Here is a 27,708-nt window from a genome sequence, read left to right as displayed (position 1 = left end):
GAGGGGTTTCCGATCAGAATAGCAGCTCAGTTTTTGATCAGTGTTGGGCAAAATCAACAAACACACCAGTGAGGCTGAAAAGTAAATTCCTGTTTTAATGCGAACGAGAGAAAGGTTGAACTCCATCCTTATGTGAAATTAGAGACTGCAGAGTAGAGCTGAAACAGTTGCAGATTGTTTTGAATTGTGTTGATCATCCAAGAATCGCTTTAAGGGTAACTTTGGTACTTTTCAACCTGGACCATATATTTTTGTGTCTAAGTGACTAATGGGGACAACAATTTTTAAAACTGGTCCAGTATTGAGGGAGAACGCTGTAACTGGCAGCTGCTCACGAGTCAATTAGGGCTGTCAATCGATCAAAATATTTCATCGCGATTAATCACAATGACTATCCATAGTTAATCGTGATTAAACGCAAATGAATCACACATTTTGTATCTGTTCAAAATGTACCTTAAAACATAAACAATGACAAATATTGTCCAGAAACCCTCACAGGTACTGCATTTAACATAAAAAATGTGCTCAAATCATAACATGGCAAACTGCAGCCCAACAGGCAACAACAGCTGTCAGTGTGTCAGTGTGCTGACTTGACTATGACTTGCCCCAAACTGCATGTGATTATCATAAAGTGGGCATGTCTGTAAAGGGGAGACTCGTGGGTACCCATAGAACCCATTTTCATTCACATATCTTGAGGTCAGAGGTCAAGGGACCCCTTTGAAAATGGCTGTGCCACTTTTTCCTCACCAAAATTTAGCGTAAGTTTAGAGTGTTATTTAGCCTTCTTTGCAACAAGCTAGTATGACATGATTGATACCAATGGATTCCTTAGGTTTTCTAATTTCATTTGATGCCAGTGACTTCACATCAGCTTTAAAGCTAAAAAGTTGTGTTAATACGTTAAAGAAATTAGTGTCGTTAAAAGGAATTTGTGCATTATTATCATGTTTACTTTGACAGCCCTAGCGCCAGTGTAACGTTACGTCCACTAAAAGTGCTTGTCTTTGACACTGACAGGCTCAGATTGTTATTATAAGTGTCTGACAACATTATGGAAAGGACCCTACAGAGAAATGAAAAATGTTCTGACATTTCGCTTGATCCGGTCTGTTTTGTTATTATGTCCAACTCCCGCTCAAGGAGGTGATCTGAATATCCGTACACTCTGGCTCTAAAAAATACTGGCGGCCATCGAATTGAAAGACCTCGACCTCGTCCTCGTTGTGGAAATCATCTAAATATTCAGCCATGACATTGAAAATCTTTTAGATAACACTCAGCTACGCTTTCTGTACTCCAACCACTCCATTCCACTATTCCACCGTTGTCCTCCGGCAACACGTCACAACGAGACTTCTCCTTGAGTGAGACTCTTTCCATAATGTCAGAAACTTATCATAACAATCAGAGCTTGTCGTGGCAAAAACAAACACTTTTAGTGGACGTAAATGATGGTGCCAGCTTACTTCAATAACACCATATTGCAGCCTGAGAGCAGCTGTTGCTACGGCCCTCTCCTTCAATACTGGACCAGTTTCAGTAACTGTATTAGTATCGTTGTCCATATTAGTCAGTTAGACACAATAGCATGGGAAATAGGGTCCAGGTTGAAAAATCCTAAAGTTACTCTTTCAGTCAATTCAAGCTTCTAAAATATGAATATTTGCTGATTTTCTTAGTTTTTAATGATATTAAACGGACAAAACAAGCAATCTGAACAATGTGAATTTGGGTTCTGCAAAGCTATGATGGGTATTTTTGGACTGTTTTCTGACATTTGATTAATACATTAGTCAAGAAAATAATTGTCAGATTAAAGGTTAATGAAAATAATCAGTAGTTGCAGCCCAACTGCACAGCATGACTTGATTAAAAAACAGTGGTGTGGTATCATTTTTATTCAAAAGAGGACCTATTTTGAATAATATACTGGCTTTTATAGTTAATCTGGCATTTGATAAGAGATTTCTGCCGTTTTAACTCAATACATCCACCTTTCAAGTTTTACTGGGTTTGATGGCGATGGAAACCTGACCAACTCTCTCAGCGTGACTGCCATTAGCTCTCATCAATACCTCAGGGGTTTGCCATCCTCTCCCCCACCATGGCGAGAGCCAGTGGGTGCTGGGATGGGCTGCCACACGCCTGCTGGGATGTGATGACGCTAATAAAGGAGCGTGACAGGGCCTCCTCTGCATAGTGTGACGGAGTTGGCTGAGAGCAAGAGAAGCTGTGGGAGCTGTGGGAGCTGTGGGAGCTGTGGGGGTGTGTGGAGTTACAGGCAGACGGCGTGGCTGATCCCGGCGGTTCTGCCACAGCTCACATCAGAGCTGCTGTCTGCTCCGTTGATCTCCAGACGGGCCTGGAGGAAGACACCCGGTGTGAGATTTGGGTGGGGTGAGAGGTTGGGGTGAAGGTGGTGGTGGTGGGGGGGGATTCCCAAGGTGTTCAGCCAGCTATTCCCTCCCTGAATGTGCCTGTTATCACCATGACAACTGGGGCCGGCGGGAGTCCGGGGATTCACTCACACCTGGAGGAAAACATCATTTGCATTTTGCACACAACCCTGCTCATCATAGTAGATTAACATGGTTCACGCAGAGTGCAGACATGTTGGATCGCTGAGAGCTTTGGTCCAGACCTGCTTTGCTTTTTAGTGCATGAGATGAGAAGGTGTTTGAGAGCTAATAAAGGAGCGGAACTGAAGGCAGTGGAGACATAAGAAGGAAACAGATCGTCTTTACTGACAGACGCTTCTTGTCTGTAAACAGGATGCAGTGTGATCCCACCAATATCACTGAATCCCACTTTGTTTTTAATCACGATTCAGAAAAATTGTAGTTGACTGATGAGATTTGTGTATCTGTTAATACAACATGCAACATATTCTCCAAGTGTTTCATCTCTATTTTAAGAGATGATTTGACAATCTGCTTCCTCTTCTTGGCAGGATTTCCGAGGAGAGCGTGGAGTTCTTTGAGCGCGTGAATGCCATCCTTCAGAAGCAGGACAACATGCTGCGGGCTGCCCAGGCCGAGGTAACCCCCGCCCAACCTCCACCTTTCCGTCTGTTACGCCCATGAAACACGTTGGTGTAGCGAGTAGGCCCCAGCGCTGTCATCCGGGCCAGTATGACGCGTATAGACAGAAGGGCCGGGTTGAGATAAGTGCTCAGAAGACTGGAAGCTCAGCTGTGACAAGCTGCTGTCGGTGGCTATGTGCAGCTTCTCCTGCTGCCAATGTTAATAAGGCAATGCTGCTGTAATAACATCTTTGCTGAGAGCAATCAATGTCTTCATTTCCAAATTGCTGTAAGACCAGAGAGTAAAAAGAGAGGCAAAACGCAGAGAGTCATCATCAAAACAACAAGGAACATTCATAATCTAATAATTAGGGTTGTCCAAGTTACCCGCGATAATAACGTGTTATAAAGCAAATTTGTTTTAATGCAACTAATTTCTGTAACGCATTAATGCAGCTTGCGATTTTTAGTTTGTAGCGGCTCAGTTTTTGGTCCCTTGACCTCTGACCTTAAGTCAGCTGGGCTTGAGTTTGCCATGTAAATGATTTGAGCATATTTTGTATGCTAAATGCAGTACCTGTGAGGGTTTCTGGACCATATTTGTCATTGCTTTGTGTTGCTAATTGATTTCCAATAATGAATAAATATTGTACATTTGCATGAAGCAGCATATTTGTCCACTCCCATGTTGATAAGAGTGTTAAATACTTGACAAAACTCCCTTTAAGGTACTTTTTCAACAGATAAAAAATGTGTGATTAATCGCGATTAACTCTGGACAATCATGCGATTAATCACAATTAAATATTTGAATCGATTGACAGCCCTAATATATAATAATTTAATCTTCTGAGAACTTCAATTTTGGACTGTTTTCCTTATTGTGTATGTCTGAGTCTTCTGATTTTGGTTGGCTATCGAGAAGTGGCTTTGAAGTCAGTAGTGGTGGAACGATATACTCCACTACATTTCAGGAAAATACAGAATGTTTTGCTCCACTAGATTTATTTGACAATTATAGTTACCAGTTACTTCTCTCATTTATATTTTACATAAAAAAACATATGATAAGCTTATAAACAGCAATACAGTGCAAAGGCTGGAAACCAGTGGTTTCATTTTCGGCATTTGACCCCTCACAAAAATTCAAGTCGGGAACGTTTTCACATGTCTATGAGTTGTTAGCAGTCGAATCAAAGAATGATTTAATTTTTAAACATTTATTTAAATAAGTATTTGAGGCCCAATTTGGTAAAAAAAAATCCAATATTTCACAAAAACTAAAGATTAGGGGGAAAAAAAGTATAACAAAAAAAAATGAATACAAATTTATTATGTCTTTACCCCATTAATCATCTCACGACAACACAGATTTATTTTATTTTTTTTACTCATATGACACACAAATATCACAGCAAAACAGTATCATCTCTGGCAGTTATAATAATTGTTAGTTGGTGTAGTTAATTATAACAATAATACCGATAAAGAGAAAGTGAAGCAGGGAATAAATAATAATAGAAATAATAATTAAAAATGGGCAAAAGCAAAACAAACAAAAAAAGAGGGAGTAATTAAATTGATTAAATGAGGAGAGAAAGATAAATAAATAAATAAATTACAAGAAACATGAACAAAACAAAATAGAATATATGTCAATTATTGGGTTTCAAAGTTAAGAGGCCAATGGCAGAATCCCAGCAGCACCGACAGAGGAGAAATAAATGGTTTCCAGACCAGCAGAAATTTCTCTTATCCATCCGTAAAATACCTTATCTTTTCAAGATGAATTCAGCTCATTATGTCACATACCCAACTGATATGAGTAGGTGGATGATTGGATTTCCAATTTAAGAGAATCCGCCATCGAGCTATTGAACTAGAGAAGGCACCCTTATGAAGACTTGAGAGTTTTGTGTTTTGTGGGGAAAGGCCAAAAAGTGCAAAGAGTGGGTTGATTACTGAGCCCAGCGCTATTGACAGAGAGTTCAAAATAGATTTCCAGAAAGCAAGCTGTCGCGAACAAAGCCAGAACAATTGTAGTAGTGAGGCTGGTGCCACCCAGATTTATCTTGTGACCCTTTGGAGGGGCCCAACCTTAAATTAGGAACCACTGGACTAAACTACTAAGAGATGATTGACAGTCTATACTGTCAGTAATGCAACCTCAGCTTCTCCTCTCTCCGGTTCTTACTCAACCCTAGCTTTAAGAAAAGCTGTTTCTGACCCCTCACAGTGCGAAAGAGGGGCCTGCACGGTGCCGCCGCCCCAGGAGCACGTGGACCAGACCTTTAACCCCGACAGAACCCGAAGGACAGAGGTGCGTCTGTTTTCATCCTATTTCAGCAGGGATTACATTTTAAAAGTCGCAATAACAAAACCTTCCCTGCTATTGATGTGCAGCAGAGCAGAAAGCATGAAGGCAAAGGAGCATGAGCTATTATTTTTTTTTTTATGTTTGAAGGGTTGTTGTTATTAAGTGTGTTTTCATGTACTGTAGCTGGACCTGCTTTATGAGGAAGCTGTGTACACGGTGGTCAACCGGGTGGGAGTGCCTTCACCTGAACACGTGAGGAGTGATGAAGAGCTGTTTGCTTACCTGCTAAAGGTATCTATCTATCCATTTATGCATCCATCTGTGCATCTATCCATCTATGCATAAATCCCATCCCGGAAAAACAGACTGTTTTCTAAGCTGCATTAAATCTCTGTTAGTAACAGTGCTGCCAGCCTCGTAGAGAGTGTTATTTGTTGTGAGCAAGCTGTAAGAATCTGAGCAGATGCTCTTGGCTCTAACCTGATTAAACATCAAAGTCCAGTCACACTGTGTGCTGATATACAGCTGTGATATTACATCCATTCAGATGACATCATGCTCAGGATTGTAGCCTCTTTTATGTCTAGAGTGGGCGTCTTGTTGTGTTTTATAAAGGTCATTCAGTGGCGTTGTAGTGGTGATAGTAGTGCATTTTGAATTGTACCAAGAAACTGAATGTTTATCCAGGTTTCTGTTGCACAAAGAAAAACTTTTTTCATTTTACTCTCTGACAATCCAAGGTGTTCGATATGGGCGAAGAGGAACATGACATCATTCTCCAAAAAGTACAAGAAGCCAAGGTGAGACACTTTGTACATGAGTCACTGTCCATTCAAGTGTATCCTACAGATGTACTGTGGGACTGGAAGCTGACATCAGTTTTCTACACTTAAAGGGAGAAATGTGCACTAGTCTGTACATTTCCACTCTGTGCTGACATAATATTATTACATTGTTGGTTATACATCATATTATATATATATTACATATTACGTAAAAAGCTCTAGTACAGTCCTTAAAGTCATTAACAAAACAGATAACAGAATGAACTCCTCAGTGGACACTAAGTACAGATTCAGAGGCATCACTAAACCCTCAGTTGTGCAGCCACAGGTGGTGTTTTAGTGCATTGCCTGGTATTTTCTAACGCTCATAGTTTGCACAGTGCAGTATAGTAATAAGGTGAAAGCATGGTCTGGAGAGAAACAGTTGGAGAGCGCTGATGCCCTTGGAGAGTTGAGAGATGTAAGAGACCTGTAACACCTGAAAGCCTCTTTCACTTGACTGCCAGAGACCTTTCAAATATCTCTGTTCAGAACTGTGAGTCCTTATAATAAATGTTGAGACCAGAGTGAAAATAGTTTTACCCTTTTATATATTCTCTCTGTAATCCTGGGACATTGAGTTCTTCTACCTTGCGACTCACAAAGCTGATACAGACGTAGGCAAAATTGTTGGTACTCTTCCGTTAAAGAAAGAAAACCCCACAATGGTCACTGAAATAACTTGAAACTGACAAAAGTAATAATAAATAAAAATTTACTGAAAATTAACTAATGAAAATCAGCTGTTGCTTTTGAATTGTGGTTCAACAGAATCATTTTAAAAAACAAACTGATGAAACTGGCCTGGACAAAAATGATGGTACCCCTAGAAAAGATGTAAAATAATGTGACCATAGGGACATATTAAACTAAGGTGTGTCCTGTAATTAGCATCACAGGTGTCTTCAAACTTGTAATCAGTCAGTCTGCCTATTTAAAGGGTGAAAAGTAGTCACTGTGCTGTTTGGTGTCATGGTGTGTACCACACTGAACATGGACCACAGAAAGCTAAGGAGAGAGTTGTCTCAGGAGATCAGAAAGAACATTATAGACCTTCATGTCAAAGGTAAAGGCTATAAGACCATCTCCAAGCAGCTTGATGTTCCTGTGACTACAGCTGCTCATATTATTCAGAAGTTTAAGGTCCACGGGACTGTAGCCAACCTCCCTGGACGTGGCCACAAGAGGAAAATTGATGACAAATCGAAGAGACGGATAATACGAATGGTAACCAAAGAGCCCAGAACAACTTCCAAAGAGATTAGAGGTGAACTCCAAGGTCAAGGTACATCAGTGTCAGATCGCACCATCCGTCACTGTTTGAGCCAAAGTGGACTTAATGGAAGACGACCGAGGAGGACACCAAATCATAAAAAAGCGAGACTGGAATTTTCCAAAATGCATATTGACAAGCCACAAAGCTTCTGGGAGAATGTCCTTTGGACAGATGAGACAAAACTGGAGCTTTTTGGCAAGTCACATCAGCTCTATGTTCACAGACGAAGAGATGAAGCATCCAAAGAAAAGAACACTGTACCTAATGTGAAACATGGAGGAGGCTCGGTTATGTTATGGGGCTGCTTTGTTGCATCTGGCACAGGGTGTCTTGAGTCTCTGCAGGGTACAATGAAATCTCAAGACTATCAAGGCATTCTGGAGCGAAATGTGCTGCCCAATGTCAGAAAGCTTGGTCTCAGTTGTAGGTCATGGGTCCTCCAACAGGATAATGACCCAAAACACAGCTAAAAACACCCAAGAATGGCTAAGAACAAAACATTGGACTATTCTGAAGTGGCCTTCTATGAGCCCTGATCTAAATCCTATTGAACATCTGTGGAAGGAGCTGAAACATGCTGTCTGGAGAAGGCACCCTTCAAACCTGAGACAGCTGGAGCAGTTTGCTCACGAGGAGTGGGCCAACATACCTGTCGACAGGTGCAGAAGTCTCATTGAGAGTTACAGAAATCGCTTGTTTGCAGTGATTGCCTCAAAAGGTTGTGCAACTAAATATTAAGTTAAGAGAACCATCATTTTTGTCCAGGCCAGTTTCATTAGTTTGTTTTTTAAAATGATTCTGTTGAACCAAAATTCAAAAGCAATGTCTGATTTTCATTAGTTAATTTTCAATAAATTTTTATTTATTATTACTTTTGTCAGTTTCAAGTTATTTCAGTGACCTTTGTGGGTTTTTCTTTCTTTAACGGAAGAGTACCAACAATTTTGCCTACGTCTGTATATAAGATATCCGATGAAGCATTCAGTAATTCTTTTTTCACAATCAATGTTTATACCATTGTATCTATGGAAATACGTTGTAATGCACTCAATGCATGACCTTGATTTGATTTGACGCATTTACCGTTTCTTACTGAACAGACAGTAAATGCCTTTTTTTCCACAGCGAGCCAGTTTCTCCTTGAGAGTTTCCGTTATGAAAGCAAAGAATCTGATGGCCAAGGACGCAAACGGTGAGTTACTCAAGCATTAGATAACCATAAACTTTCTCTTTTGGATAACAAAAAGTTCTGTGAAATATGACTTATATGCACAGGTTTGACCAGCAGTGATGATAGATCGTGTCTAGATGGTAACCCACAATTTGGGAAAATTCTCGTGGGACTTGCTGCCCGACAACTTATCATAAACTTAACCATTGGAGGTCAATGCATAACCTTAAATAGCATCAAACAACTATTTGCTATGTAAAGATATAGAGGAGTGATGTCTACCTGAGCAGAGAATGAAGTCACTCTCCCTCTGTGTGTGTTGTAATTCAAGCTTCTCCGTGCTTTGTTGACATAGCCGGGCCGGCCATGTGTGCTTTTAGTGCACGTTCATGCATGTGAGTGTGTCCCACTGGCTAGCTCACAGCAGCTGCTCTGCACCGCTCTCATACGGCTCAGCCGTCGCCATGTTGAGAGCCGTAGAGAGGCAATAGAAATGCTCCCAATCTCACATTTAGCACTTTTTAATCATTCAAGATCAATGCCTAACCTTAACCATCCGAGGTCAATGCCTAACCTTGACCATCCGAGGTCAATGCCTAACCTTAACCATTCGGGGTCAATACCTAACCATCTTGCGAGAGTTTTGCAAATTATGACCTTTTGCGGCACTAACACGATAATAGTTCTGTGGTTCATGAACACTATCACCCTCAGAAGCTGAATAAATTACAATAAAGCATAAGCATGTACAGTATGCATGTCATCCTTTGACAGCTGCATAATGTGAGGGTGTATTTGGTATTTGAATAGTATTTCTTTATTGTGAGATGGGGAAAAGGTTAGGGTGGACATGCTGCTTATGTGACTTTTTATGTACTGTATGCATAAGCACATAATATACAGTATGTGTCATATCACACATACGTCATTACATCAACCACTTCAATGACATTATAATGACTGGTTTTATAACTGGTGCGTGATTAAATATGTACAAGAGCAGTCTGGTAATCTGTTAAGTATTGGACTTCATGTACTGTTCCTGTCACTTCCCCGACCACAGCCGATTACCCGTGTCCAATTTCCATGCGAGGTGAATCTGATCTCAAACACGCTCGTTGTCAACCAGTCGCACTCATTACACTGACGAGCACTTAAGCAAAACACCACGCTGATTGTAATCACAAATGAGCCCAAAGGCTTCCCTTCTCTTCCTGCTGCACCAGCATCATCAGGGTGATATAAACAGTTTTGTGTGTGTGTGTGATATAACCTTTTCTATGCGTCACCCCGCGGCCTGCCAGGGTACAGCGACCCCTACTGCATGCTGGGAATCCTGCTGGGTCAGAGCCCGCGGGAGACGGAGGAGAAAAAGGAGAGAAAGTTCAGCTTCAGGAAGAGAAAAGAGAAGCTGGAGAAACGCTCCAGCACCAAGGAGGTGTTACCCGCCAGGTGTATCCAGGTGACTGAGGTCAAACCGGAGACTCTGAACCCCGTTTGGGACGAGCACTTTGTGTTGTGAGTACAGCAGTTCAACCTTTAGCAGAGTGCCGGACATTGTGATATGTGTGACGTGCAGGATTCACAGTTTCATTTGTTTCAACACCTAAAGTTGTTAGATTATGTGACCAGTGCAGCACAGTGTCATCTCTGTGGAAGGATCACTAAAATAGGGATGTGTTCATTATCAGTATTTACTCATGGAGATGATACTTCAATTAGTAATTGTTTGGTTGTTGTTGTTTTTTCACAGTGAAATAGATGATGTCCACAATGACCTCTTACATCTTGACATATGGTAAGATTCGTACGCAGCAGCACCTTGAATTCGTTGAATGTGAGAATAATAATATCAGTATACAGATTACATTGCCTCTTGACCTCAGCTCTAAGCTGTAAAAATGTACATTTATAACAGATTGAAGATCCATTGTTCAGCTGTTATAGAAACTTTTCTGGCCTCTGGTCAAAGCTCGACAGTAAAAGTAGAGTACACTAGGCAAATGCTTTTCTTGGATGGGGTTAGATTGTAGTAGATCTCCTTCACTTCTCAGGTCCGTTCATTGTTGTGAGATGAGAGGTTGTAATAAACTCTGAATTCTCCTCTTTTCTTCAGGGATCATGACGATGACGTGTCTGTTGCTGAGGCCTGCAAAAAGCTCAATGAAGTCAGTGGACTTCGAGGAATGGGCAGGTAGAAGAAACTATGTTGTGTAATCCTGACTTAATGTAATGAAGAAATGCTGGATATTCCTTTAGCAGTGTTTTTTTCCTTTTTGAAGGGCTGAACTGCAACTGAATCACAAATTGTGACTTTGTGCACAATTATATAAGTTAGTAATTAATTTATTCATCCAGTCGACATTGTATCAGTAATTAGATGACTCATCCAACCTGTCAATCAAACGGGTCATTTCCATTTGAATTGAGCCAAAAGTCGCAGTTTATGAATGAAGAAGCCTATGTATGTATCTACATTTGTTGAGAAATAATGACACCATCTTGCTTGTTAATTTTAGGAGATCAATCGGTATTTGTCCTTTAACCTTAAAGGTGCAACGTGTAAGATCTGACCCGAAATTTACTAACTGAAATTATCAACAAAATGTGAAGAGGTCACAGTGCTGACGTCATGTCAAAGACATCTATGTATTGTGTTGCAGAAATATCTACTGAAATGAGCACGCTAACCAGTTAGCCCGTCCTGTCTTGTAATACCACTTGAACCTTGGGAGGTGATAGTGACTCACTGTAGCGTCCAGTTTGCAGAAAACACAAAGACAGCTAACGTAAACTATAGGCCGACGCCACACGGGAAGATTATAAGATAGCAGTGTTATTTTGACTGGCTCTCAGAGTTTCAGCAGTTTGGTCAAAGTTTGCGTATTCTTGCCCTGCTGTTGTAGTTGGCTTTATTTAAGATATAACTGGTGTAACTGTAAGTGCTGCCCCCTATTTGTTTGGAGGAGGTGGCCAGGTACTACACACTGTACCTTTAAAGAAAGACTGACGGACAAAGCCCGGTGCCATTAAAGCCGTGCACACAGAGCACAGAGAGTTCAGCCGGAGCTATGGGGAGACTAATAAATAGCAGACAAGTCTAATGAAAACCTGACAATGTCAATTATAACCAAGGGACAAAAGGACCATAATCCTGTGGTGAAAATGTGCAATTTCCATTTGAATAAAACTCGGAGTAATAGCCAGCTTTCATTCGGCGGTGAAACTCATTCCGCCGCTGCTGTAATATATGTCACAGTTGATCGAGCTAAATGTCCTCAAAGTGAGAATTGTTAGATTATAGCTCTCACAGTACATTTAAACATGAATTCAACCTGTGACAAACAAGGTTCCCTTTTCCTTGCACTCGCTTTTTTTCTTGCCAGGTATTTTAAGCAGATAGCAAAGTCAGTTCGTTCCAACGGATCTGCATCATCAGGCTCCGAAGAGAACGTCGATGACTTCCTCGGATGCACCAACATCCCTTTGAATGTGAGTTTTGGAAGTTCAAAAAACACTCTCACTAGTCAGAGGCAACTAGACATTCTCCAAAGGACACAATGTGAAGGATTTCCCTGGAAGTATGTCGTGTCCGTAACCTGGCTTGTTTCCTTCTTCTAGGAGTTCCCAATTGTCGGTTATGACACCTGGTTTAAGCTGGAGCCTCGATCGAGTACGTCTAAAGTTCAGGGAGAATGTCACCTGATACTGAAGCTCTTCACCAACCAGGTCTGTGTATTCAGATTACAGTATACAATACTCCTCTTGCATGTGTAGGATATGAAGAATTATAACTTTAAATACTCTTTTTTTTTTTTTTTTTTCAGAGAGATACAGATTTGTCTAAGAAAGACTCAAATGTCTCCATTCACAAGAAACTGCTGAGTCAGATTGTGGAGTACGAGCACGCTCATGTTAAGGTGAGTTTCATGCAGATACTTAACCACAAAGCAACATGTCTGTATATATGTGGTTATGTCCTTCACATATCTCGAGAACCATTCATCCAACCCACTTCACGCATATATTGGTGTATTGTTGGGGTGGTAAATTGTAAATGGACTTGCATTTATATAGCGTCTTTCTAGTCTTCCGACCACTGAAAGCGCTTTACATTACATGTCAGCATTCACCCATTCTCACACACACTCACACACCGATGGCAAAGCCTTTGGGAGCAATTAAGGGTTCAGTATCTTGCCCAAGGACAGTTTTGCAATAGCTGGCCCTCAAATGTTGCTCAAATGCTGTGGGCATGGCTTTTATGGCATCTATAGTCATGTTTATATCAGCATTATTCTGCTATTTTGTAAAACAAACTAAAGTTTTTGATGAGTACAAACAGATTATTCTTGAACTAACATGGTAATCTACCACATATACTGCTAGAGAGAGCCGTACAACTGGAACGGGCAGGTTTGTCCTCCAGCATGGACCGTACTGACTCACCATGCTGTGCAAACTGATCTCTCCCCTCTCCACCAGGCCATTATGTGAGTATTAACGGAGGAATAACATTGATCAAATCAAATATGAAAGCTTAAGCATCAGGTAAAAGGTGCATGTTTTTTTTGTTTTTTAACACAGTCGCTGGCAGTGCTACAGCAGCCACCATCGGACCCAGAGGGTGTGCTACTCCCTGCTGCTGCGCCTCCTGAGGACCATCGATGCAGAGTGGGACCCCACCGCTGTGAGGGGAGACCTGGTAGGTTTTCAGCCATCGGCCTCTCAGTAAGAAAAAAAAAACAAAACCTTTCATCATCTGGAAACACTCACCTCATTAGCTCAGCTCTTCACTGACATGCATCAAGGTTTTTGGTCCAGCCAAAAATGTCTCACAGCCAGTGTACTTGAAGCTATAACTGCGGGCCCTTCCTGTGTCCAGGAGAGGCAGCTGTCAGACAGCTTCAGGCTGTACACAGAGCACTGCCTGTGCCTGATGAAGAACATGCGTCAGGTTTTCCCCTGCACCAGCGCTGCTGCCATTACACGCTACGAGCTCATGCTGAGGTAAAGTCACACTGCCATCACATCACATCAAACACTCGCCTGTGCTGCCATACCAGGTACACGCTCAACCTCTCACCCCGACAGACACAGAGAGACTTCAAACCAGTCAGTCATGCTCTGTGGAGGAAGCAGTGTTGGGCTCCCTACTCAAATACAAATATCTTAGTCATTGCTCATTACTCATTTCAAAATGTTTCCCTGACCACAGATACAAATATTGTGGTCATAAGCAACAACTTGCATATGTTTACCTTATGTAACATGTATTATTCCCAATATGATATTATGCTTCCATTACACCGGTAATATCAGTCACCAAATGAGGGGCCGTACAGTCCTGAAAATCTGAAAGTATTACCCTTTCAGAGCATGAATGGATATATTTCGATTACGGCTGTCAAAGTTAACACGATAATAACACGTTAACTGAAGTTTGTTTTAACGCCACTCATTTTTTTAACGCATTAACGCAACTTCCGATTGTTATGTTGTAGCGGGCTCAGTTTTAATGTCATGCTAGCTTGTCATGAAGGAGGCGAAATAACACTCCAAACTTACGCTAAATTTTGGCAAAAACTGTCATTGCCATTTTCAAAGAGGTCTCTTGACCTCTGACCTCTAGATATGTGAATGAAAATGGGTTCTATGGGAACCCACGAGTCTCCCCTTTACAGACATGCCCGATTTATGATAATCGCATTTTGGGGCAAGTCATAGTCAAGTCAGCACACTGACACACTGACAGCTGTTGTTGCCTGTTGGGCTGCAGTTTGCTATGTTATGATTTGAGCATATATTTTTATTCTAAATGCAGTACCTGTGAGGGTTTCTGGACAATATTTGTCATTGTTTTGTGTTGTTAATTGATTTCCAATAATGAATATATACATACCCTTGCATAAAGCAGCATATTTGCCCACTCCCTGGTTGATAAATACTTGACAAATCTCCCTTTAAGGTACATTTCAAACAGAAAAAAACAAATGTGTGATTCATTTGCGATTAATCGTGATTAACTATTTTAATCGATTGACAGCCCTAATTACGATATAGATTTTGATATTGCTTGTGCACAAGTCTTAGCTTGAGGATATCACCAAATCACCAAGCATTCATCCTTTGGAGAACATGAATATCCGCAGTGAGTTTCATGGAAATCCAGGCATTGATTTTTAGACACATTCTCTTCAACCAATGTGTTGACCATCGGGAAATTTTAACCAGAAAAGCTCACGTGTCCATAAAATCATGAGAGACAATCCATGGAACCAATGGATATCTGAACTTCATTTGAAAGCAATCTGGTCGGTATTGCAGAGATATTCTGCTCTGAATGAAAGACTTGGACAGACCGATTTAACTCTGAGTTACCATCACATAAAAGAAGGGAGATGGGGCAGTGAAATTTACCAAATTAGGGATTCTGTTCCACATAAATGCCAGCCAGTAAAACCAGCTAATTATTGGAGCTCATGTTGTCGGACTAATTTGGAGTAGATTGTTTTTTTTTATTAGAAACTTCCCCAGTAAGACGTCCAGCTCTGGCCAGTGATCAATACCTCGAGGGGGATCTTTTCTACACCTCTCAGAAACACTCAGAGTGACTCAAGCTGCATCTCTTCTCTCCTGCAGAGACAGAGCAGCATCCTGCATACAATTAGAGTGGAAACAATTTTAGTGAAATTTGAAGCTTTTGTGCTTATTTGATATTTTTACATTCCGAGAACAATGTTAGTGTATGATGTGAAACCATAATTTGCGTGACCTTATACCAGTCTTGTATTGCAATTGGCTGTTTTTCCCCAACTGTGAATGCCAGGGGGATTGGCTACATGCAGAACATGCGGGCGTTTAAGACTGTGTGTCCTCTTCGAAATGATCTGCATTTGGACATCACTACTGCTGTCAAGGTAACAATGGAAGTGCAATCTGTTTCACAGTAGGTTCACTTAAAGGTACCCCGTGGAGTTTTTGACCACTAGAGGTGCTGTACTGTAGATGAATGGCTTGATTAGCAGGTACATGTATATGTTGTATTGCATGAAAGCAGCATGAAGAACACGCATGTACAACATGAAAACAGTTTCTACCAACTACAGTACTGTACTCCATAGGGCACCTTTAATTAACCCATTTATTCTCCTTAATTTATGTAATTATTTCAACAGAAAGGAACCGTGGAGTGGTACGAGAGCTTAATTGCACGATATAAACCAGAGGACGGGGTACGTCTATACTGATTTAGTAGAAGTCCTGATGATAGAAATCATTCTGTCTCATTATTTTACTGACTGTGGCTAAAGAATTGATATCCAGGATGTTGTTCATTTTTGTGTCGGCGACGTAGAATCTGGAGGAGCAGCTGAAGAAGCTGGTTCAGGTGGTCGACGCCGTGTGTGCAGACGTTCAGAGAGCCCAGAACACTTACAACAAAATCTTCTACAGGTGAATAGCAACGCTGTACATGTTATCGAGTAAAAGGCACTGTCTGTGTTCGAAATCGCATACTAATGTGCTGCATACTACATACTTAATCAGTATGTATTGCATACTGCCTATTAAATGAACTATTAAGTATGATTTTACCAGCAGACTGTTCACACTGAAGTGTGCTCAAGCCACGGCCGGGCCGGTCTCAAGGCACCCGCCAGCAGCGCCGTCACATCTCTGAAAACGTTGCAGCAGCATTATTTACATTATCTGACCACATATTGCGAACGTAAACATTTCCTTTCTCGCATGAAAACATAACGCTATAACGAATTAACGAAAATTTGTTTTTTTTATGCTAGATGCAGTAGCTGTGAGCGTTTCTGAATATGATTTCCAATAATAAATATATACATACATTTGCATAAAGCAGCATATTTGCCCACTCCCATGTTGATAAGAGTATTAAATACTTGACTAATCTGCCTTTAAGGTGCATTTATGAACAGTTAAAAAAATTTGATTAATTGCAATTAAATATTTTTATTCATTGACAGCCCTAATTAAAAGTTAATAAAGTGACGTATTATCAGTTTTTAGCCTGGCTCAAAATCTCTCATCACTGACGTCTGGTCTCAAGGCACCCAGACGCAATGCATTGTGTGGCAGTTGAATATGTGCGGTAAGCTCACGTGTCATACTCAGAAATCCGGGCATTTCTTGCGTGCACAAAATCCACATACTATGCAGTCTGAAAGCACGACAATTTTTCGTCATACTTAGTATGAATAGTATGTTAGTGTGTGATTTCGAACACAGCCAGTGTAGAAATGTTATGCTACCTGGCACAGAAACATTGATTTTGATTAGTTATTATTGGACTGAAGCCACTTTTTCCTTTGTTTGTTCTCACAGTGCAGTGAAAGTAGATTTCTTCAGCATATCATACAGGCAGTTGGAGAAACAGGTATGGCATTGAAAATGATGTGAAAAGACTTTGTAAACAAGTCTTTTAAAGCCTTTAGTGAGTCACACAGTGTTGTTGTCGCTGACTTTGACTCAGGTACTTGAACACGGTCACATTATTTCCTCCTCCAGGTAGCCGACGATGTAAACGTGGCGATGGAGCGGGTGTGTGGGACTCTGGAGCAGGAGAGCTCCAAACTGACTCAGACGATGGGAGAGACCATCTTTGAGCTCTTCATGTCCTTGAAAATCCTCAAAGGCTTTCGGGAGTTTCTTCCTCTCAAGTTGGTTATCAGTTCGACTCTCATGACAGTTCATAAAGGCTCTGACTGCTGGTTATTTGTTGGAAATGTCAGCGAGGAGATGAGAGCTCAACCTTTTCCTTTGCTTTGAAGTTATTAACACAGACTTGTGTTCTTCTCTGCCAGGGATGCTAAGATGTTGGCCTTAACAGGCTTTCATAACTGGTTCAAGTCCTCCATTCACAAGTGGCTGCAGATCGTTCACGACAGATCCTGTGACAGGATGCGTAAAGCCGTGGACGCAGACAAGGTCAGAGGCCATTCAAATATACTATAATGTAGTTGTTAGCAAATATGAGAGCACTTTTTTATTTGATGTTTAACTGTTTATAAATACATAATATCTATAAAAGATATGCATATTGATTAATTGCATACTATGGTTACATAATGTTTAATAAAGCGTTTATTAATGCATTCATTAACCACCATATATACACATACAGATTCTTTGTAGGTAGAATGTAAAAGGCTTTGTGATATCTCAATATGGATTTTTTGGTGTTTGTTTTTCAGAAATATATAGATAGCCAGTTAAATATATTTATTCATCGGCTTATAACAATTGTACAGGATTTATTAACTAGTCACTTTTATTAAACTGGTAATCAATTATTCAGAACAACTCCACAGCATGTCATAAAGTATTTATTAACAGTTAATGCACATTTACAAATCATCCCCAGGCAGGTTAAAACTGCAGACATATCATAATATATGTGATAACAACTATGTTGAACTGAAACATTCATGAACTTTTTATTCCAATAATTAATTAATTTCAATATTCAATATTCTGTGCAATTGCAACATTTCATAATTCATATTCATCTGGCAAAAATACCCCAACCACTCAATCAGTCTATCTTATCTTATCTTATCTTATCTTATCTTATCTTATCTTATCTTATCTTATCTTATCTTATCTTATCTTATCTTATCTTATCTTATCTTATCTTATCTTATCTTATCTTATCTTATCTTATCAGTTATGGGTGCTTCATAGAACGAGTTGGCCAATACATAAATAAATGCTAAATATTGTCTTTATATGTGTGTTATAAAACATGTATTAACTGTTTAGATAATCTTTAGAAATGCCAAATAGGGAGTTGAAATAAAGCTGAACTTTTACGAACAACAAATAAATGACATGGTCATTATAAAGCCACCCTGTTGTATTCACAAACTATGAATGTTTCATGTTGTATTTCTATGTGTTGTGTGAGCAGCTGGAGCCTGTGCAGCAGGCCAAACACAGCACCTCGGCCGTGGAGGTGACAACATGCTTCAGCCAGGTACGGGAGATCTGGCTCCAGCTGGCCTGGCCAGACTCTGCGGGGGCCTTCATCTTTGTCACTCGTTTGACAGACGTGAGTGCTGCTTCCAGTGTCGCCACACTCGTCTACGCACATCCTGCACACATAACAACACGACTCTGAGCAGACTCACATCCATACACACAGGATTAATAAAAGATTTCACCAGTCAAAATCAAAAAAGGAAAAATGCGAATTTCATTTTAATAACAGGACTGGTATTTGATCTGCCACAGAATTTCTGCAGCGAGGCTGTGTCCTACTCGGAGATGATAACACGAATGATTGAGAGGAACCAGCTGGGCCGAGACCACAAGAGCTTCACAGTGCAGGTAACGCCTGTAGCGAGACAGAACTGGCGGAGGGCACGCAATGACGTGGGAAGTAAATGTCAGCAAGTGTTCTCCGTGGCAACACAAAGGCATCAGCAGGAGATCGGATATGTTTACACACAAAAAAAAAGAAAGCCTCTTGTCGTCGTCAATCATTTACACTCGTACCCCGTCCCTCCACTTCTCTGTAGCCTTCCTGCTTTTTTTCCTTCTTTCTTTTCTCCACCTCCACCCCTTGTTTCTCCTCTTCTGCTCCGCCTCGCTTTCTGTTAGCTCTGCATCGCCCTGAACAACATGGAGCATGTGCGTGTTTTCCTGGGTCACCTGCCGCGTGACCTGGACTGGCCGGGTGTGGAGCGGGCCATGGAGGAGTCCTGTGGGGCGGAAGGGAAGGAGCAGGTCTACAAGGCTCTCAATGGGCAGCTGTTCAACATGGACCTGGACCTGCAGAGAGAGGCCAAACGTCTCATCACGCTGCTCACCGACAAGGCATGAGTACCTGCAGATCAATACTACTTGATAGGATGAGACATAGTATACATACAGTACAGTATAATAGGAATGTGTCACTGCCAGTAAAAACCTTGTAACTCTGCTAGAAAGGGTTTCTACAAGCAGTGATTTAATGAAATATTTAAAAAAAAAACTACAAATTAGAGAAAAAGTGCATCATGTACATCACTAAATACAGTTTTTGTGAAGTTTGCATCCAATTTGGCCATTTTTGCATGGAAAAAAATACACTGCATCACTTCAAATGTGTGAACTTTTTGCAAAAAAAATGTTTTTTTATCTGTATTTGCATTATGCACATACTTGTATACATACACACCTGCATGCACGTGAATGAGAGACTATGTCTGTGCAGATGCTGCCTGAGCTGCGGAGGTACATCCAGCACATCAGCCTGTCTCCAGACTCCATCAACAATGACGACGTAAGTCCTCGTAGTGGTTCTCTACTGCAGCATTCATTCTTGTATCAGCGGTGTCTGCAGCCCCTGTACCTGTGGTGGTGCTACCGGTGTAATGTATGTTAATGTGACATTCTTCCAGGCTGTGTCCCCTCTCATGAAGTACTTACAAGACACCATGGTCATCCTCACTGACAACCTTGTGAAGGAGAATCTGACTCGGTAATTACTTTCTCCTCCTCTCTCCTCGCTATTAATATGACTTCATTGATGTTCTGTTTGACAAGGGAAATTAATTTCAACAACTATTCTGAGTTATAATTGTGCCACATTCTGATTAATTGCTCATTTCGATCTGGTGTGTCTGTGCAGCTAAAGATAAAAGTTTAAAGAAACATTCAGTATTGAATTATGAAACACAAACAAGACAGAATACACAACACATGTAGCATGTAATACAAGAATATTTAAAGCAGGTACATACAGTGTACAGAAAGTCTTCAAACAAACCATTAAAGCCACTACAGCACCTCCCAGTTGTAGTATTTTTTTTTTTTTTAAATATATATATTAACAATGTACCAAAAATCCATAATAGCCTTTAAGTATATTGTAATTCAAGCTGTACTCCAGGGTTGGCAGTTTTCTGAAGAATTTGAAAATACAGCCATCATCCTGCAGCTCTCTGTCCCAAGCCCCTCCCACCAGACGAGCACGGGCATATGCACACGTTTTATTCAGTAACCTGCATGAGTACTGGTTATTCATTTCAAACATCATCTCTTATCAGGGTGATTAAAAATTCCAAAAAAAAATCGGGATAGTCCCAAATTACGAGCAGCCCCGAATCCTGTCCTGTTCGTCCCAAAAATTAGACTAAACTAGAGTTTTGATTAGTTATAGCCTTGTTAAAACATTGAATACTGATCGTTGTGAAACATTATTTTCTGTTATGTCCGCAGCCTACATGAATTATGGCTTTTGCAGTTTTTTTTAGGCGTGTGCAGTAGTGCTGCGAATTGAAAAACGACTATGCATAGCGGCGACGCAAAGTGGTCACGCACAGTGACGTTGTTGAATTAAAACATTTACGGAGGGAAATGTAACCATCCATCGCTGACACGGAGCTCGTTGTCCCAGGACCTGCTGAACATTCAGCCGAAAAGCAAAACGTTACTGCAAGTAGGCTACTGGGAGGATTGGGGAGGGAATACCCATGGATCATTGCTGCCATACGAGATCCAAACAAAACGTTTTGCAAAGTCTGCAGGAAAGAGTACTACTATTATCATTACTACTGTTAGTTGACACTGAATGTAATGTACTGGATTGCACACACGTGACCACGCCCTCCCCTGTCCCGAATTTCACCCATTCTCAGCTGGTCACCCTAATCCTAATCGTGAATGTGATCCTGATGCCGTTATATAGCGGTAAATTCTATGAGAACTACCGTCCTGTTTTCTGTACAAACTTGTGGGCCTGCGAAGCCCTTTGAGATGACATACTGTGATTCAAGGCTATAGCGTTTCAGAGACGGAGAGAAAATGTTGCTAATAGTTTATTCTTCTCCTAACCGTAACTCAGAAGGCTAAACTATTCGAGAGATGGAGAGAAAATGTTAATAGTTCAACCTTCTTCTATCCGCAGCCGTGAGCAGAAAGCCAAACTATTAGCAACATTTTCTCTCCATCTCTGAAACACTTCACCGATATTGTCAGACTCTCTTATTGATAAGTCCGTCTTCCTTTTTTTGAGATCGCTTTGAAGTGTAAGCAGTTGTTACCAATGCTGGAATAGCAACCTTTCCTGCAGGATATTCTGCCGTCGAATCAACCTTTCACCATCTGAAGGGACGTGCACGCGCATCTGCTTTTGTAGACTCTGAAATGATTTGTGTTCAGCTCAAATCTCTCCTCAGGGGCTCGATTTTCTAAAGCCTGTAAACAGAGCCACTCAGACCACTTGAGTAACAATATGCTGAAAGGTTATTATGGAGGTTTTGCCCAGTGATGCCAAAAATAAACTGCCTTCCCCAGCTTTAAGACTGAAAGCATGATTTGATGACGCAGCATGAAATGCGCACCACTTAAGCGTTGCGATTGTGTACTGTAAGCTTTGGCGTAATAATAATACCACTCAGGCGTGTATTGTGTTACAACTTATCATTATCTGTGAAAACATACATGAGGCTAAGTGAGGGGTGCTAAAGGTCTTATTGGAGGAGCTGGTAAACACAAACGTGTGAGCGTCTCATTGTGTCTGCTGCCTCGTAGAGTTCTCCAAAGCATGTGGGAGCTGCTCCTGCGGATGATCCTGGACGCGGTTGCAGAAAACAGGGGCGTTCAGGTGGAGTTTTACAACCGCTTCCAGTACACAGTGGAGGTCAGTGGTCATTTCATCACACCAATACTCTTTTATAGCTGTTTCCAGTCCGGCATAGTTTGACTAAGAGGAGAAGTCTGCTTAAAAAAGACATGTGTCAACTCTGTACAGATAATCATCATCCTTTAATTAGCTCTCTATGCTTGCTGTCGTGCAATCATTAGCATATATTAGATATTTATGAAGTCTCTGGGTAGTGGCTCAGCACCAAAGTGAGTTCTCACATGAATGACAATGATGTGGGAGCTATTGTATATTCTAATGCCAATTTAACCAGCTGGCAGTGGACGTGACAGATTTGCATGAAAAGTTGTGGCATGCTACACGACAGGGCTGAGTTTCGAGTTTTGGCAGACGCGTATCGTGTTTGCCTGTCAACGAGGTTTCATGCTGTTTGTGTGAACAACATGTCTCTCTATGCGGGGACTTCATTATATGAAAATGAATGTGATGACAGAGTTATATATATATATATCTTTTTACTTGAATGCTTTAGACCCTGTTGCAGTTCTTGCATGCCAAGGGAGAGGGTCTTTCCGTGGAAGACATGAAGAGCGGAGACTACAAGGTAGGACTTCTTGCAGTTTTTTGCTTTCACGATTTATATCGTTCTACCTAAAGGTGTTATTTATCTTTTCCCTTTTCTGCCCGGGCTGCTTTAGGTCCTGGATGAGGAGCTAAAGCTGAATAAATGCTCCTCCTTTGAGCTGATTGAACAGTACTATCTGGAGAAGATTTCCCTACAGGTGTGTTTCCACTTACCAGACTGGCAGTTTCATTTTTAGCCCTCAGGTGCAAAGGGACATATTGATTGGACAGCACAGCCCTCTGTCTCTGTCTCTCTCGTTGTTTTACCTCTGATTGAAAATCTGCCTTCACCCGGACTCTTGAAAAACAAGATGCTGTCAGGTTATGCAGCACGTAGGCTTAGATACATGAATAATTCCTTCACCTCGTTTCTGCTGGGGGTAAACTCAAAAAGAGTTAAATCATATTATAACATAATTTCAATCTTACTGCACCTTTACATGTTGATTATAATAATCCTCTGTGGTAAAAAAAAAAATAAACTTGTTTCAGAAAACACTCAAACATACTCGTTATGGTCGGATCAGTGTGAAGTGCTACTACGATGCTCCAGAGCAGAGACTGACGGTGGAGATTCTGCACGCTGCAGATATCATCGCACTGGATGCTAACGGTAAAAGTGTCACCGTAAAATACTAGTTTGTGGTTTTAAAGTTGAGTTTTCACTCACTTGTTCTGGTCCACCTCAGGTCTGAGTGACCCGTTTGTCATAGTGGAGCTGTGTCCTCACCACCTGTTCCCAATGGCAAAGAGTCAACGCACACAAGTGAAACTGAAGACCCTGCACCCAGTATTTGACGAACTCTTTACCTTGTGAGTACTGTTTCCCTCTCTTCCTCTTCCTATTTGTGCCAGATTGCAGCTTGATTTGTTCCTTTTCTCTGATAAAATTTTGTTGATTTTAAAGATATGCATTGGACATTTTTAACAAAAAATGTTATAATTTAAAACAAAACCTTGAAAAAAGCCTAATTGGAAAATAAATAAGTAGAAAAAATTATAATATATCAAAAAACCAAATAAAAAAATAATAATAATTACAAATACTAATAATATATAAAAAATAAAACAAACACATAATAATAATAATAATTAATTTAAATAATAATAAATAGCCTGAGTTGTTCTTTTTTATGATCAAATTTAATTTGAGATTTTAAAGATATGCATTGGAAAGTTTTAACAAACAATGGCATAACTCAAAACAAAACCTTCATTAAAAAATAATAAAATAAAATAATAAATAATATAATAATAAAATAAAATAATATATAAAAATAAGTATTATATATATATATAAAAAGTAAAATTAATAAAAAAAAATTAACTAATAATAACAATTACAAATACTAAATTTATAAACAAAAAAACAAAAACAATAAATACATAATAATAATTATAATTATAAATAGTCTGATTTGCTGTTGTGTCTTCCAGCCACGTCAGTCCGGAACAGTACAGACACAGGTTTGCCTGTTTGACCTTCACTGTGATGGACTATGACTGGCTCTCCACCAACGACTTCGCCGGTGAAGCCGTGGCTCCTCTCAGCGACTTCTGCTGGCCAGGGAGACCGAACGCCTCAGCTGCCGGCAAGAGCGTCCAGCCTGTCATTATCCACCTGTCTCGCAGTAAACCCAGTGGTACATAAAGCTCCAGGCTGTATCAAGTTCTTTGTTTTACACAAACATGATATTGGCTTCTTGGGAGACCAGAGGCTGTAGGCCTGGGTTTCCAATTACTTCTCTGATACAACATGAAAAGCCATTCAGTCCAGAGATATTTGTGTCAGGTGTCGGAACTACTCTCATCTGTTTGCTCTCCCCTCCAGAAAAGCCAATCATGAGGATGCTGGACGCTCGCATCGGAGACAAGGAGGCTCAGGAGTTTGTCCGCAGGCTGAAGGAGATTGAGAAGTCAATGGAAGAGGAGTAAAAGCTGTCAACGCTGCCCGTGTTGGTGTTTTCTGACCACGTCTTGCGACATGTGCTTTTGTACTGGTAAAATGTTTACAATATTTAAAATTTTTCCAATGTTATTGTTTGTTCAGTAATTATGCCAAAACGAAAAGAAAAAAAAGGAAAACAGTGAAGCTTATTGCTGTTTTCTAACTGGGAGATGAACATCCTGTCACTGTGCAACCCTATACTGTCTCAGTTAAACTATATTTTAGAATTCAATGGATAGTTGATCCTAAATGTTACTAGTCTATATTTTTTGTAATGAAGTAATTGTTATCTTTGTTGTATGATCTTTGATATGATAGATTTCAGAACTATTTTGTGGAAGTAGCTTATGTATCCAATAGTATTGAGTCAAAGTCTAAATCTATACCTCAGATATGTTCATTAGTTGCAGGGGAGTTTAACAGGTGTCGAGACTTTTCATTCTTGGTGATCGGAGATAAATTGCATGAAAGCCTATTTAGGACGTGAAAGCTTAAACCCACATAGATTTTCCTGATCATAAAGTGGCTTACTACTAAACAGCTATGAATAAAAAATGTCATGAAGGGAATTATGAAGACACATATAGCTTTGGGAGATTGCACTTTCTGAGACTGTGTTTTAAGGCCAGTCAGACAGCTCAGCAGCAGGGAGGCTCAACACTCCCCTGAGGCACACGCCACAGCTCGGGATCATTCCACTTTTCAGATTGCTCTTCACAAAGCTCACGATGGGTCATTGAAGAGGCCAAAAACCTTGTAGAGGGAGGACCAATTCTTTTAACTCAGTTCCCTTTTTGCTGTCAGACAATAGTGAGTCAACATCTCTGCAGAAATGTATGTGACTGGTACAATTTAAAGTTGTACAAAGTCAGCACGCTGACAGAAACAAATTCATCTGTCGTAATGTAAAAGAGGAAAATGTGTTGAACAATGAAGAGGCTCATTTAGAGAACTGACTTTTGTTCAGCTTTATTCAATCTGAATCTGTGTTGTCGACTTCACAGTTAATGAGCTACTAAACCAGCATCGCAGGAGCACCGTGAGATAACAAGCATGTTTGGGTGTCATCGCGGATTTAGTACAAACAGATAAACATCTTTGGCATTAATTGAAGAAGAAACTAGTAATTCAGGGTTCCCACGCGTCTTTGAAAACCTGCAACATAGTTCAAGGCATTGAAAACACATGGAAAATGAGAGGAAAAAGTCAAATATCCTGGAAAGTCCTGTGTTGTCCTGGAAAACTATTTCAACATTCTCCTATTTTCCTTTACTGAGACTATAGGTTATCTATCAGAACTCCCCAAAAGGGATATCATTGCCATCTGAAAGGGCCATGTTTTGTTCAGGATTATATTAACGTTCGAATGGTAGTTTATGGACGAGTCCCAACACATGGTAGCACATGCAGGTTGGATGACATTACATAGCGTTGCTTTCTACCCGACTTGTTTTAAACAGTTGAATAATGTTAAATTGGTTAGCGTGTAACCAAGCATGTAAGAGATGATATTACTTGTGGAGTCCCCCAGGGGTCAGTATTAGGCCCGGAATTGTTCCGTTATAAAAAATACTGAAATTTAGTTTTATTTGCAGACAAAACTCCTATTCCTTGCTTTCATAGTTACACTAGTGCAGTGCCCGTTCGTGGCATGGCCATTCAGAGCATGTGTCCATTCAGAACGGGGCTATAGGTTGGCTACCGGTAGCCTCCCAGTATCGCTGCTTGCAGCGTTGACGGTGGCACGTGTCCATTGGGAGCACATGTCCGTTTGGCAAGGGCTGATTGCAGCGCTCTCGAAAACAGCTCATCGCTCATGGACTCCAGGAATGTGAATAAGAGTTTTGTGGTTTATTCAAAATGTATTAATATCGAAATGTGTTGCGTGTCCAAATTGCACCAAATTCGACAAAGCACTCCACGGGGTCCCCATCAACACACCTGCCAAATGTGGAGTCGATCGGATGACAGACAGACAGACAGACAGAGATCCCTTGCTTTATGGTTAGCTAGAAAGGGGTGGGACCTTTATAAACGTTTACTTCTGGGGTTCAATTTGATGATTAATTTGTGAAATTATGAGCCACTTTTGTGCCTTGCGTCTCCTCCTCGGGGAGCAGAAGCTATATTCAGAACCGTTCATACTGGCATGGTTATGGGGATACACCAGGAGACCCTGACGCCTGATAATTGAAAGGGAGAAAATACACCCTTGACGTGACGTCCCCAAAGATAACACAGTGTGTTTGCACTGCATGTGGCCAGATGGCAGCTAATTGCAGCTAATGAGCTCATGTAGCGTTCTGAAAGTTGTGGAAACGGCCATTAAATAAGCCTTTTGTCATCCAAACTTTAAATCGATGCAGGCTCATCACAGACAGATAAAGGGACCAGGATGTGAGTTTGAGTCTGAGAGGGACTTAATCTCTCGAGGTAAAGAGAAAAGGAAACGCATAATGAACCTGTGCAGTGGCATAATTATACTTCAGGGGTGCAGCCGCTCTCGCCGGTCTGACAGCTTTAATTCAACACCGAGCTCTCGCCAGTCCTCCAAAGCTATATGTCCTCTGTGACCGAAAGGTTAGGATGCTATTATAAAAATAAGGATCAGACTATAACCTGGAATCATCTTATGGAAAATATGAAATTGTTATGTAATTGAAAGTTTACTAAACAACTAAAAAAAAGCACAAATTCTGATAACAGCTAATTAATGGAGTAGATTTTACTCTAGTAGCGGTGACCTAGCAAGCTAATATTATCGTAGCAAGTCTAAAGGTCCAGTTTCCTGGACAGGGATTAAATTAAACCAGGATTAGGTTTAAATCTAGAATAATCATGTCTTAAAAAGTGAAAACCAACAATTTGACTTATTGAATACAAAGTCGTGGACTAG

General features: G+C 40.6%; 1 protein-coding gene across 1 annotated transcript in view; it reads left to right on the top strand.

The window, feature by feature from the left end:
- baiap3 (BAI1 associated protein 3) overlaps positions 1-27,502 on the top strand; it is a 43,795-nt gene extending 16,293 nt beyond the window's left edge. The window contains exons 3-34 of the mRNA XM_037792887.1: positions 2,960-3,047; positions 5,268-5,351; positions 5,532-5,639; positions 6,089-6,148; positions 8,574-8,640; positions 9,924-10,137; positions 10,373-10,417; positions 10,736-10,813; positions 12,006-12,111; positions 12,241-12,348; positions 12,447-12,539; positions 13,009-13,112; positions 13,207-13,324; positions 13,505-13,629; positions 15,449-15,539; positions 15,798-15,854; positions 15,977-16,074; positions 16,975-17,026; positions 17,158-17,309; positions 17,454-17,577; positions 18,560-18,700; positions 18,883-18,978; positions 19,252-19,467; positions 19,847-19,915; positions 20,034-20,113; positions 22,168-22,276; positions 22,773-22,844; positions 22,939-23,022; positions 23,357-23,477; positions 23,554-23,677; positions 24,302-24,507; positions 24,696-27,502. Of these exons, the coding sequence (XP_037648815.1) occupies positions 2,960-3,047; positions 5,268-5,351; positions 5,532-5,639; positions 6,089-6,148; positions 8,574-8,640; positions 9,924-10,137; positions 10,373-10,417; positions 10,736-10,813; positions 12,006-12,111; positions 12,241-12,348; positions 12,447-12,539; positions 13,009-13,112; positions 13,207-13,324; positions 13,505-13,629; positions 15,449-15,539; positions 15,798-15,854; positions 15,977-16,074; positions 16,975-17,026; positions 17,158-17,309; positions 17,454-17,577; positions 18,560-18,700; positions 18,883-18,978; positions 19,252-19,467; positions 19,847-19,915; positions 20,034-20,113; positions 22,168-22,276; positions 22,773-22,844; positions 22,939-23,022; positions 23,357-23,477; positions 23,554-23,677; positions 24,302-24,507; positions 24,696-24,799 (3,394 nt within the window). The 3' untranslated portion in view covers positions 24,800-27,502. The remainder of the gene's footprint in view (positions 1-2,959; positions 3,048-5,267; positions 5,352-5,531; positions 5,640-6,088; positions 6,149-8,573; positions 8,641-9,923; positions 10,138-10,372; positions 10,418-10,735; positions 10,814-12,005; positions 12,112-12,240; positions 12,349-12,446; positions 12,540-13,008; positions 13,113-13,206; positions 13,325-13,504; positions 13,630-15,448; positions 15,540-15,797; positions 15,855-15,976; positions 16,075-16,974; positions 17,027-17,157; positions 17,310-17,453; positions 17,578-18,559; positions 18,701-18,882; positions 18,979-19,251; positions 19,468-19,846; positions 19,916-20,033; positions 20,114-22,167; positions 22,277-22,772; positions 22,845-22,938; positions 23,023-23,356; positions 23,478-23,553; positions 23,678-24,301; positions 24,508-24,695) is intronic.
- Positions 27,503-27,708: the final 206 nt, after the last annotated feature.

Source organism: Sebastes umbrosus, chromosome 14, assembly GCF_015220745.1.
Source record: "Sebastes umbrosus isolate fSebUmb1 chromosome 14, fSebUmb1.pri, whole genome shotgun sequence".
Lineage (NCBI taxonomy): Eukaryota > Metazoa > Chordata > Actinopteri > Perciformes > Sebastidae > Sebastes > Sebastes umbrosus.
The sequence above is the reverse complement of the archived record's forward strand: the minus strand, read 5'-3'. Positions and strand labels throughout refer to the sequence as shown.